The 13,672-nt window shown below is 47.7% G+C and overlaps 1 protein-coding gene across 1 annotated transcript in view; it reads right to left on the bottom strand.

The window, feature by feature from the left end:
* Positions 1-3,883: 3,883 nt before the first annotated feature.
* The window catches only part of MORC4 (MORC family CW-type zinc finger 4), a 42,517-nt gene continuing 32,728 nt past the window's right edge, over positions 3,884-13,672 (bottom strand). Inside the window, exons 7-10 of the mRNA XM_027845593.1 lie at positions 8,429-8,503; positions 6,164-6,818; positions 5,465-5,745; positions 3,884-4,139 (exon numbers count right to left, since the gene is read on the bottom strand). Coding sequence (XP_027701394.1) covers positions 3,986-4,139; positions 5,465-5,745; positions 6,164-6,818; positions 8,429-8,503 — 1,165 coding nt within the window. The 3' untranslated portion in view covers positions 3,884-3,985. The remainder of the gene's footprint in view (positions 4,140-5,464; positions 5,746-6,163; positions 6,819-8,428; positions 8,504-13,672) is intronic.

Raw genomic sequence — 13,672 nt, 5'->3', positions numbered from 1 at the left:
TTGAGGTGGCATTAATAGGAGACTGCCCCATCACCACTAAGGCAAGGCAGTTGGGGAGAGGGAGTGTGGAGCCCCAAAATCAGGGTATCGTCTGAACTACTTAACAAGGAATGAGAAATGAGGGACAAGGACCCACAGGACTTAATCTAGGTATGCCATAGCAAGCAAAAGGCTGGAGAGAGGCTGGATTGCCTGGTCAATTAAGGCATAGCACACATTTAACCTGTGAGGCTGGGCCTGGCACCACACCATTCAGTCCAGTTTTCACCGGCTCACAGCAGACAAAGGGAAGAACATGGGTTGGCCTGGTGTTAAATGGAAAGCACACAAAAAATATGTGCAGAGGTGAGGAGAACAGGGCATAGGAAGCCAAGCAGTCCAGTTCGACTAAGCAGAAGGTTTGTGTACAGGAGTCATGGGAGATCGGGTTGGAAAAGTTAGTTGGCTATGAAGGGACCTGAATGCCAAGCTAAGAAGTCTGGCACACAATCGGGAGTCATTGGAGGATTTGGGGTGGGAGAGTTACATGACTGCAGCTATGCATTAGGAAGAGTAACCTGGGAGTGGGGAGTGGTATAGCACTGGAGGTGGGGAGAATATTGCGTTGCTCTAAGTCTGAGTGGGGCCCCAAACTGGGGCGGTAGCAGTGTGAGTGAAAAAGAGATGGGAGAGAATGTCACAGCATTGCCAAGGATTTGACAACTGATTAACCATGAGAAGTGAGGAAGAAGGAATAGAGACTACTGGGGGGGGGGGGGCTTGTAGCTACATTAAAAAAATGTAGTTGAACTATGGTGTCCTATTGCCAAACTCGAGAAGGCAGAGACCATGTCTTACCTCCTTTTGTATCCTTTCCAGCAGCCCATAGTAGGCATGAAATAAAGAATCGCTGACCATAGAACACAAACACAATGCCTTGCCCTGGGAAAATAAAGCAAGTCAGCAGAGGCTTTCCTTCCAGAGGCTCTCACCAACCGAGAGGGCATCTCCATGCTTTTGATGCGTTACTAGCCAAGTAACAAAGCTGGGCAAGGGTGAACGTGAACTGGCAGGGCTGGGAGGAAGGTGGGTACCCACTCCAAACAATCCCTATGCTTCACAGGGTTGAAGGAACGCTTTGGCCTTGATAGGTATGGATACATGGGGAGACTTATAAAGGGCCAGCCTCAGTTTGTTATCTCCCTAACCTTGGCAGAGCCCCTCACCCAGCTGGTGCCAACCTACACCATCTTTAAGCCGGATTGGTCTCCTTACTCCTCTCCCTCCCCCCTGCCACATTCCCCTCTATGCTTCACTCGTTCCTGCCTTCTTTGTACATGCCTACTCCCTATGACCCGGCCTGGAATGCCTTCTCCCTCTGCACATCTTGGAGGCTGTGCAGTGGAGTAGGAAGAGCACTGAAGTCAGAGTCAGAAGACCAGGGATCAAATCCTGGCTCTGCCCACTTCTGGCTTGTGGGACCTTGAGTAAGTCCCTTCCCCTCCCTGGGTCTGCTTCCTTATTTGTAAAATGAGGGGGTTGGACTAGATGGCTTCTGGAGTCCCTTTTCAGCTTCACAATCTATGATCCTTATTTATTCTTCAAGGCCAAGTTCAAATCCCTCCATGATACTTTCCTTGACCAATTCAACCTACACCAATCTCCTGTAGTATGGTACTTATCTACACTAGTCTGATGTATATAAGGGGACTTGTCTTATACTTCTTTGAAACTTCCATAGCAGCAGGGGTAAAGAACCTGTGGCCTCAAGGCTACATGTGGCCCTCTAGGTCCTCAAGTGCGGCCCTTTGACTGAATCTCAATTTCACAGAACAAATCCCCTTAATAAAAGAATTTGTTCTGTAAAACTTGGACTCAGTCAAAAGGCTGCGCCCAAGTACCTAGAGGGCCACATGTGGCCCCGAGGCCCCAGGTTCCCCACCCTTCTAGGGCCTCGTATAATGCTTTGCACACAGTAGGTGCTCAATTCAGATTTATCAGATGATTAAACCAAGACCAACTGGTCTTGGTCCTTGGTGTTTGGAAAGGAAAAAGACTAGCAGAGGTTCTTGGGACACAGAAACAGCTTGTGCCTATGACTCCAGTTCAAGAGACAAGAGAAGATGGGTAGACACAAGACTGGAGGACAGTAGGGACCAGTTTGGATGGCCAGACCCAAAGGGTAGCCATGAATGGTTTGATCAACTTCCAATGTCTTCCATGGAGTGCCCCAGGGATCTGTGCTTGGGCCTGTGCTATTAAACATTCTGATCAACGACTTGAATAAAGGCTTAGTTAGCATCCTTATTTATTAAGTACATATGACATAAATTTGGGAGGGAGAGCTAAGAGTCAGAATCCAGAGACGTCTGAACAAATCTATTAAAATGTAATGTAATGAGGGATGAATGTAAAGTTTTATACTTGTGTTCAAAGAATCGACCACTCAAGTCCATGGTGGCGGAGGCCTGGTTAGACAGCTGTTGGTCTGTGTCAATGGTGGGATGTGGGATGTAGGCCCAAAAAAGGGCCTACTTAATACAATCTTAGGTAACATAAGAGGTACAGCAGATAATCTGAATAGCTTTTATACAGCACTTCCTACGTGCCAGGCACTGTGCAGAGTGCTTGACAATTATTACCTCATTTAATCCTCATAGCAATCCTAGGAGGAAGGTGCTATTATTATTATTTTACAGATAAGGAAACTGAGGCAAACAGAGGTTAAGTGACATGCCCAGGGTTACATAGCTAGTAAGTGTCTGAAGCTATATTTGAACTCAGGTCTTCCTGACTCCAGGCTCAGCGCTCTGTCCACTGCAGGGCCACCTAGGGCCCAGGAACAAAAGTCCCACTGTACTGGTTAGACATCATTAGAAGTACTGGGTTCAGTTCTGGGTATGTTTTAGGGAGGGCATTTGATAAGCTGGAAAGTGTCCAGAGAAGGGCAGCTAGGATGAGGAAGAGCCTTGAGCCCACATCACATGAGGACCAGGTGAACAAAATGGGTGTAGTTAGCCTGAAGAAAAGAAGGCTCAGGGATGATGGGATAACTGCCTTGAAGAACCTGAAGATCGGGACAGCTAGGTGGCACTGCAGTTGATAGAGTACTGGCCCTGGAGTCAGGAGGACCCGAGTTCAAATCTGACCTCAGACACTTGACACTTACTAGTCGTGTGACCCTGGGCAAGTCACTTAACCTCATTGCCTAGCCAAAAAAAAAAAAGAAAAAAGAAAAGAAAAGAAGTACCTGAAGATCGAGCCCCTGAAAGATGGATGAGACTTGTTCCGTTTTGCCCCAGAGAGCAGAATTAAGAGTAATGGGAAGAAGTTTCAGAGAAGTAAACTGAGGGTGGTTGTCAGGAAAAACTTCCTCATACTCAGAGCTGACCCAAAGTGGAATGAACTGCTTTAGAAGAGACCCCAAAAGATACCTAGTCTAACCTCACCACTTTTCAGATTGAAGGAGGAGGCCCAAGGAGATAAAGTGATTTACCCAAGATCACCCATAAGCTCCTCTATTGATAGCCAGAAAGACCCTCAGAGGCCATTGAGTCCAACATCTCATTTTACAGGGGAGAAAACTGGCACAGGGAAGAGTGACTTGCCCAGGGTCACACCGGCAGCATGTCCAAAGTAGGAGCTGAGCCCAGGTCCTCTGACTCCACGGTCAATGCAATTTCCACTGTCCTAAGCTGCCTCCCATAATGAGATCCACCTTGTCGGACATCCCCAAGCAGACACTGGATGACTGCTTGCCACTTTTGTGGCAGGGGGGACCCTTTTGGGATGTGGGTTGGATTAGATGGCGGCTAAGCCCCTTCCAACTCTGAAATTCGTTGACATCTGAGGGTATTGAGTGGTCTCTCACCCCCCCCCCCATCCCAAAAGGCAGGGAGAGAAGCAGCAAGATCGCCAGCCATCATTTATTACTGATTCTGTACACATAAGGCAAGAAGGCAGCCACCGTGGGGAAGGCGAGCGACGGCGCGGGAGCCATCGCCAATCACTCCAGGATGCGGTTGGTCTCTAACACAGTTTGCAGGATCTCATCCACCTGATCAGACTCGAAGTTGACCTCTTCCAGCTCCAGGTGAGGAAGAATGGAGGCCAGCAGGCGGCTGACATTCACCCGGAGGCTTTTCAGCTTCTCCAGGGTGCTGAGATGGAGGAAGAGAAAGGACAGTGGTGAGGGGCTCAGCCACAAAAGGGGAAAAGCAAAACAGCTGGTCGAGAGGGGGCTCTCTGCCCTCCCTCACAGTTCCTAACCTACTAGGCCTCCATCAGGCAGAGCCAGGAAGGAACAACAACACCTGCCCCCCAGCCCCACCCCCAAAGCTTCCCAGCAGATACTGGAACTGCTGAGAGCCAAAAGTCCAGGCTCTCCCTCCACACCCGCCCCGTTTTAAAAAACTCAATCCAAGGGATTTCTTCATGGATCCTTTTCGTGCTTGAATGAGACCATAATCAACTAAGTAATCTGAGGTATCCAAACCTGAGTTACGGGCAGCGTGGAGTTGGCACAAGAGAAGGCTCAGCTGATTCCAGTTAATGGCCTGGGAGCTGGTTCCTACTTCCTTCTCAGCACAGAGGCTTCAAGACCTGTCTCACCCCTACCTGGCCACACAACACTGAGCTAGCGTGAGTCTGTTTCCCCAATCTATCAAAAGGGGTGACCGCCTCCTCCGTTTACCTCTGGAGCAGGCCTCCCCATGCAAACCCTTCTGTGATTCACATACTTCTGAGAGGCCACTTCTCCCACTGGGACTTGGGCTTCCCTAGTGGGGCTGGAGATGATGGAGGGGAGACAAACTGAGGATAAAAGAACGCAAAGGAGTCTCTCTTCTCTTCCTCTCTCAATCCCAGGTCTAGAAATTCAACTTGCTATGCAATCATAATGACCAAAGAAAAATATGAGACTGTACATCACCCCCTTCTTTGCAGAGGTGGGGGGACTACTGCATACATTGTTGGACTTGATTCTTGAGCTGAGGACTGTTTTGTTTTGCTTACTCTCTCTCCAGCGCTTAGCACAGGGCCTGGCACATTGGAGGTGCCTACTAAGTGTTTGTGGATTGATCAAACTAGTTCTGTTTTTCCTCTTTGTTATAAGAGGAGGCGTATATTGGGAAGTGTAGGTGTATAAAGACTCTATATGGGAGGCTAGCTACAGGGGACAGACCCACAGTTCCATCGGTGTGGGTGTTCCCAGATGGGGAAACTTCCTTTCCCAAGGGAGGTTGGCCCCTTCTACACAATTTCAGAATCTTAGGGTGTGGCCTCAAACCCTGAGAGCCTTGAATGACCTGCCTAGTGTGTGGGAGGCCAGACTTGTCCCCAGGTCTTCCTGGTCAGCTCCCTAGCCACCACACCACCCTACCTTCCCCAAACAAAAGCTGGAGGGAATTCAAGCATGGGAGCTGGAGACTGTAGGGCAAGGGCCTGGTGTGCTCCCCATCAAAGACCAACAAACCCTGGTAACAACCTCCTATCTTCTCCCTCCAGGCTCTGGTAGGAGCCCTGAGCCTGGCGCAGAACCTCCACACGCATCTCCGTGGCCTTGAGTCGCTCCTTGAGCTCTGTCTTCTCCTCCAGGGTTCTCTCCAGCTCAGACTTGAGCACCTGCAGCTCGGCCTGGCGGTAGCCCATGTGCTTCTTGCTCCAGTACAAACTCTCACTCTCGCGGGCCCGGAGGGTCATCAGTTCATGTTGGGTTCTCTCAAACTCGGTCTGCCAATGGCTCTTCTCCTCTTCTAGCTCTTGAACCTGTGGTCCAAAGGACAGGACACAAGCACACATGGAGACACCACTGCTGCGCTACACCTTGTTCCATCGCTAGACCCTACCTTGGCTTACTGTGTACAGGCCCGTCCTGAGGTTCACCCCATTTAGGAATTACCATCAAGTATCTCACTACCAGCTTGGGCATGAGCTCGGGAGTCAGAGGAGCTGGGTTCAAATTCTAGACCTGCCAACTTATTTGGGCAAGTCACAGCCTCCCTGGGCCTGCCTCAGTTCCCTCATTGGTGAAAAGGAGAGGCTTGGCCTCAGAGACCTCTACAGTCCCTTCCAGCCCTTGACCTGGGATCCAAGGGTCCTGGGAGGTTCCTTTATATGGAACATCCATACCAACACCTTCCCCTTGGTCACCACTTTTGATCCCCAATATCAGAGTGCCCCTGACCTTCTGCTGCAGCAGATCCCTTTCTGACAAGATGCTTTCCAGTCGCCTCTCAGTCTTCTGGTCCTTGGCCTTGGGCTGACTCAGAGCTCCATTATCCCCAGCTTCCCCTTTCTCACTGCTGGGCATGGCACGGATCTGGCTGCGGTCTTCTGCCCCCCGTCTGTGCTCAGCTCTCTCCTCTCGACCGAATGGAATCAGCTGGATGGGAGCCCCACCATCCATGACGGCTTCAGTGATCCCAACCACAGCCACGAAGGGGCCTTTGGCCACTTCCGGTAGTGGCGCTCTGCTCTGCTCTGCCACCAAAGAGCTTCGGCTCGAGGGTGGCCAACCTTTGGCCATGTCAGCCATCAAGGATGACCGCTGATTTCCGAGCTCCTCAGGGCGCTTCCCAGGCACCCCATCCTCTTGAACGCTCACCAGGGATCCTTGACCTGGGCCTTGCTCTCCAGCAGGTGCCACCCAAACCTCACTGCTACTCTGGCCTGCCTCTGGGAGAAGGCTTCTCTCAAGGTCAGATTCACCTCTGCCACTCTCCATTTCTTGGCGAAGAGCAGCCAACTCTGCCCTCTTGTAAGAGTCAGAGGCCATCGCTGGCTTCTGGGACCGTCTCCGCTTTACCAGTGGCTCCTCATCTAGGAACATTTTGTGCTTGCTGCAAGAACAAAAAGCAAGTGATTAGAGTGGACTCTGCCAAAGTCCAGGCTGTGGACAAGCCCACCTTTTGCTGCCGTCCCCTCTCTTCGACTCCCTACATTCAAATCCTTGTCAGCTGCAAATCACAGTTTGGGAGAGCTTCTGGACCCAACTCTACCCTCTAAATCCAAACCCCCCCCCAACCCCCTTTGCTCAGCAGCAGCTGGCCCAGGCCGCAATTGGGGAAGGGGTGGAGAGGGAGAAGGAGCCTGCCTCAGGCAGGAGCAGCCTGACCTTTACAGGAATTTTGGACACAGGCAGTGAAATCAGCCCAGCTTTGAAGTCTCCCAAACGCAAAGAGAGGGAGAAAAAACAAAAAATAAACACATAAAACAACCCCCTAATGCGACGATGGAAAAAAAAATAAGGTCACACAAAGGCCTGGCGGGGTATGTGGAGGCGAGCAGAGCCAGCCTGTTCATTGTAAAGTGTCACAAAACCAGCCAGCTTCAGACTTAGGCACATGTTGTTATATTGCAATGGAACACCATCCGGTCCCTTTGCCAGCTGCCTGGATTGTGGCTATGGCCCATTATTCACTTGTAAAAGTTAATTAAAACACAGGGTCCTCGCCAGAAACCAAGAAGTCAAATCAGCCAGACCTAAGCTGATTGGAGCCCCTGGCCAACTAACGCCTGATGGAGACCAAGGCCACGCTCCTTGGGTCCTTCAGCAGGACTCAGGGGATCAAGCTGCGACCTTGACCCTTTGGCTGCCGCACACACGAAAGGCAAGATCTCTGGCCCTGGCTGGCTTGGCGGGCAAGTCTGACACAGGCAACAAGACTTGTGACCAGCCTGCCTTACCTTCGGCTAGTGCCCCCCTCCCCAATTCAAACTGAAAATGTGACTTTCAACTTTTCAATCAACACGCATTTATTAATAAGCACTTCCTACCCAAACATGCCAGGCACCGTGCTAGACTGAGAATGCAAAGATAACGGGTGGAACGATTTCTACTCTCAAAGAGCGTCTTCATCGTGAAATCACCACCCTGTTCTTCTCCTCCCACCCCTGCCCCACCCCTATCACAGGGCTAACGTCCCCGTCAGTGCCACATCTGGGTACAGCCTAAGGTGAGACCCTTCCAAAGCCTTAGTTTCTCAGAGATTCTCCGATGACCTTCAAGTTCACTGGCCAGCTTTCTAGGTCTGACATGGCGGACTGGTCCACTTCGCTGTGATATTCAAGATGGAAGTTCCCTGAGGGCAAAGATTATTTGATTTTTATCCAGGGTCTAACACAGTGCCTCACGCATAGTAGACAATCACATAAAATGTCTGTGGATTGATTGTCTGATGACTCCCCAGATACAAAGTAAGCTTCCTGGGGGCAGGGACTGTTCCTTTTTATCTTTACATTCTGAAGTACTTAGCACAGTGCCTAGAATAGAGGAGGTATTTAAGAAATGCTTGTTGGGTGACTGATATGCCTACTCTTAGAGAATATAGTCTCCCCACTAGAATGTAAGCTCTCTGAGGGCAGGGACTATTTGAATTTTGACTTTGTCATCTCCAGGGTCTAGCACAGTGACTGGCACACAGGAGGTATTTCATTAATGCTACTCAACTGATTGATGATAGCAGACCAACTCACTGATCTGCAAACATCTGGGAGGGCACACGGTCCTAGGTAGTAATTATCTCTATGAAGAAACAAAAATGCCAAATTAGAATTTCAGAAAAGCCTTGGATTTGGCCCCACATAGTCCTTGTGAAAAAGATAGGAATGAATTGATATGAATCACTCTGTCCCAAAACTGGCAGGAGGGCCACATCCAAAATATAGTCATCAATAGTCTGGGGTCAACCTGAAAGGAAGGGTAAACTGAGGCGCAACCTATGAAGTTTTGTTCTGAGGCTAGTACTACTACTAATGATGATGATGATGATGATGATGATAATAACTAACATTTATATAGTGCTTTAAGATTTGCAAAGCCCTTTACAAATATCATCTCATTTGACCCTCACAACAACTCTGGGAGGCAGGTACTATTATTATTCCCATTTTGCAGATGAGGAAACTGAGGCTGAGAGCGCTTAAGTGACTTTCTCAGGGTCACACAGCTAGGAAGTGTCTGAGGCAGGATTTGAACTCAGCTCTTCCTGACTCCACTATCTGTGTTCTCTCCTCTGCACCATGTAGCTGCCACTAGTGAATGTTTGTGGCTGGTCAACAAAGTTGGGTGGCACCAAGTAAGTCCTTCAGGAGTTTAAAGGAAGGTGTTCAGTGTTTGGAACAGGACAGAGAAAATTTCATGGAGAGGGTAGCGTTTGAACCTAGTTTTCAAAGAAATAAAACCAATGAAATCTTAATGCTCAGGGACCTCAGAGTTAATCCACATGAGCTTTAAAGAGGCAGAGATGGGCTTTGGTGATGGGGATCTCCATAGGAGGACACTGGATATAACGGCAAAAGATGGTAGCTAAGGTACCCAGATGAGTCTGAAACTGGAATGGCAGCTCATGGGGAAAGCAGGTTCAAAGACAAGGCATACTGGGTGTCCCAAAATCCTCAGTGCCATTTTAAGCTTTCATGGGACACAAATGAAGGGGTTGGCAGAGTGGAAGAGACTGAAGGAGTCAGACGGTCACATGTTAAGAGGGTTATGGAAACACTGCAGAGGGTAGAAGATGAGTTATGTGGTCCAAAGAAAAAAATGGTACCCAAGAATCATAAATGCCAAAAGATGGTATAATCCTAATGATAGTCTAGGCTAATGGGAAGAAGTGTTTGGCCTGGAAGTCTGGAAAATGATGGGTTCCAATAACCACCTCAGGTAAGCCTTGCAGCTGTGTGAACCTGGGCAAGGCAATTAACTTCTCTGTTCAGAACCAGTGTCGATTTGCATTCCTGGAGGGGATTTCCACACTGGGGGTTCCTATACCAATGAAATCAGAGGTCTGGGTTCAGAACAAATACTCAACCCACAGGACTGTAAGATTCAAATCAGACTGTGACTGCATCTAATACTATCTTAGGGGCTTTGGGGAGTGCTTTGGCCCCGCTTTAAAATAAACAGAGTCTTGGTGAGGAAGGATGTCAGGTTCTTGGGAGCGGGGAGGATTTTTTTTTTAAGTTTTATCTTGGTATTCTCAAGTGCCTAGAATGGTGTCTTGCATACAGCAGGGGCTCAGTAAGTATTTGGTTTTGGTTTGAGGGCTTTTTTTGCCTTGCATGACTTTGGGAAGATATAAATAAGCTCCATCTGCTGGTCACTGCTTATCTCCATTTTGAATGTGAACCTACATTTGTTTTACGGCATTTACAGAAACATCTCTCTCAAACACTGCTAAGTGGCTGATCTTCCCTTCCCTTCTACAACCAGATGTTCTCTTGTTTTGCGTGTGTGTGTGTGTGTGTGTGTGTGTGTGTGTGTGTGTGTGTAAACATACTTGCTCACACACCAGTTAGCAAAGTGCTTATATAGCCTTTGTTGAATGAAATAATAAACAAATTCTTCTCAATTAGCAAGGTATGATTTCCCTTTAAAGCAACCAGGGATTGGGGACTGGCTAAGCACATGGTGGTCCATGGGTGTAATGGAATGTTCCTGTGCTGTCAGAAATCATGCATGTGTGGGGCAGCTAGGTGGCATTGCAGTGGATAGAGCACCGGCCCTGGAGTCAGGAGGACCTGAGTTCAAATCCAGACTCAGACACATTAACACTTACTAGCTGTGTGACCCTGGGCAAGTCACCTAATCTCAATTGCCTTGCCAAAAAAAAAGAAAAAAAGAAATTGTGTGTGGTGAATATACTGAAACCTTATGAGATATACATAAAGAGTGAGGTAAGTAGAGGAAAAGTAAGATTCACAATAATGTCAGTGCAAGAACAACCACATACCCTGAATCAGAAGTAAATGTACCCAAATTACAAGGCTCTGGTAAGAGTTGAGTGCAGGGACGGAGAGGTCCTTCGGGGAGCGGGGAGCTCCATAGGTACTATGAGCTACACACGTTCTCAGGCATTTTCAATGTATCCATCAGCTGTGCTGACTTTTTGTTTCCTCCAAAAATATTATTTGTTATAGGGGATAGCTTTCAGGGAGGGTGAAAGGAAGGGATTCCTGGGATAACTGTGGTGGTATAAGAAACAGAAAAATTCAACAGGAACTTGTTTTTGTTTTTTTTTTTTTTTAAGAGAGTTGCGGGGGCAAACACTGGCCCTGAAGTCAGGAGGACCTGAGTTCAAATCTGACCTCAGACCAAACACTTGACACTTACTAGCTATGTGACCCTGGGCAAATCACCTAACCCCAATTGCCTAAAAAAAAAAAAAATAAATAAAGAGAGAGAGAGTTGTGGACATGAAAAAGAAACTCTCTGCTCTACTACCCATAGTGATGTGTCCTGGATATTCTGATCAAAGCTGAAGAATGTACTTCGCCATTCGAACTCAAAGCTTGAATTATAATCTTGGGCAGCCAGGTGGTGCAGTGGAAACAACCTCAGATGCTTACCAGCTGTGTGAACCTGGACAAGTCACTTAAGTTTCTGCAGCCTAAGTTTCTTCATCTGTAAAGTGGGGATAAAATGATAGCGCCTATCTTGAAGAGTTGCTGGGTGGATCAAATGAGATCATGTTTGTAAGGTGTTTTTGTAAGCAAAGTACTATATAAATGTTAATCTTCGAAAAAACTGGACAAATTTTTTCATGCTGAAAGAAAATTAGTTGCCTCCCAGTTAAAATGTAGCCACAGCATAAACTACGTAGTTCTCCTGAACTTGTAAATAAAATGTTTCTTTGTTGCTGTGCGATCTGGGCCTCCTAGGGGATGCTGGCCTTATTCACTGGCTGCCCCCCTCCCCCAATTTGGCTGGTTTCTATCATTGACAGGCTGGACTCACCATTTTGGAGTTTCATTGGTCTAGTTTAGAGGTGTCAAACTCCTGGCCTACAGGCCACACACAGCCCACAAGACTCCTCGAGTACAGGAACTGGGTTCAAATGTCATCGGGAAATGTTTAACCAAATAAATACAAATACAATACGACATCAGTGAATGGTCACTTGTGGTTTTCTAAGTCAATCTGTGAAGCAGAGAGATTGTTTCTATCTGAGTTTGACTCTGTTGGTCTAGTTCAAGCTCCTCATTTTACAGAAGGGAGGCCTAGTCTTACCAAAAGGTTTTCATCATCTGACAGTCATTGGGTGATGCCTGAGCGCCCCCCCCCCCCAGTGCTCCCATTTTACAAGGAGTCCCTGAGCTCAAACAAATCAACATGGAGGGCCCACAATCCTCCAAATTACTGAGGTAGTTTGAACCATCTAGCCCAGTAGCCCAAGGGCACAATATCATTTACCAAGCCCACACAATATGAATGGAATGAATTATTATCATCAATCGCCACCTACCTCTTTTTCTGAAGAGAACAATTATTGTTCTCAACAGGCTATAAGGCATAAATGAACAGGCTGTGCAAGGAACAAAGTACTTTCCTCCACTCCTACACGCCAAGGCCAAACTGCCAACCCTGGCTAGGAAGGCTCATCCAAAAGAAAAATTTAACGAGAGACTGCTGAAGTGCACCACCCACTGGCAAAGGCTATATTGCACCTAGAACACATTTACCCACAATTCCATCCTTCCCTCAGAGCCCAGACACACCCCTTCAGAAGTTACCGAAGCCAAGGATAGAGAGGGAGGGAGACAAAAAAGGAGGGACAGAGGAAGGAACATAGGAAGAGAGACAGAAAGAGAAAAGTAAAGAAAAGAAAAATGAAAACTAAAGAAAACAACAGAAAAGGACTGAAAGAAAAAGAGGGAAAAGAAAGAAAAAGAAGGAAGGGAGAAAGAAAGAAAGAGGGAAGAAAGGGAGGAAGGAAGGAAAAGAGGAAATAAGGAAGAAGAAAAGGCAAAAAAGAAGGAATGAGGGAGGAAAAGAAGGATAGAAGGAGGGAAAGAAGGAGGGAGGAAAGGAAAGCAGAAGGGAGGGAAAGAGGGAGAGAAGGAAGGAAGGAGAGAGGGAAGGAAAGAAAGTAGGAGGAAAGGAAACAAGGATGGAGGGAAAGAGGGAAGGAGGGACAGAAAGGAATGAAAGAAGGAGAGAAGGAGGGAAGAAAAGAGGGAAGGAGAGAGGGAAGGAAGAAAGTAGGGAAAGAAGGAAGAAATTAAAGTCTATATTCCAAGAAGCAAGAAATTGGCCACACCAATGGTCATGGTATGTTATGTTCCGATCCAAGAAATGGTCAAACACATAGGCTTAGAGAGACCCTAGGAATGAACCAGGAACAGAGGCCAGGACAAAGAAAGATAACACATGCAAGGCTTTTAGCCTGCAGATGTATACTTCCCCTAGTGAGGACCACAAAAAGATACCATCAGACTCAAGAGCAGGGCTTATAGGGACCTCCAAGTCCAATTCCCTCATTTTCCAGAAGAAGAAAGTGATGCCCATGGAGGGGAGGTGGCCCCCACCCCCCGTTATCACACAGAGAGTAAGTAGCCAAAGTGGAAATCAAACTCAGGTCCCCTGACTCCAGAGCCCACACTCTACTCACTGGGCAATGCTGCCCAGGTCCACTTCATTTTCTAAAAAAGTCAACAAAATTCAGAGGCTGATGGTGATCTGAAATGACATCATACAGAGAAAAGAAGAGCACTGAATTTGGAATGAAAAGAGCTTGGTTCAAACCCCACCCCTGTCACTTACAACTCACTTACTCTCCTTGGGCCTCAGTTTCCTCCTTTGTAAAATAAGAGAGTTGGACTCGGGGCCTCCCTTCTAGCCCCATAGAAGCCGATGTATGACCTTGGTAAAGTCCTTTCCCTTCCCTGAGCCTTAGTTTCTCCTGTACTAAATGGT

This window comes from Vombatus ursinus, unplaced genomic scaffold, assembly GCF_900497805.2.
Source record: "Vombatus ursinus unplaced genomic scaffold, bare-nosed wombat genome assembly UNPS02014982.1, whole genome shotgun sequence".
Lineage (NCBI taxonomy): Eukaryota > Metazoa > Chordata > Mammalia > Diprotodontia > Vombatidae > Vombatus > Vombatus ursinus.
This window is presented reverse-complemented; position numbering and strand designations above follow the sequence as displayed.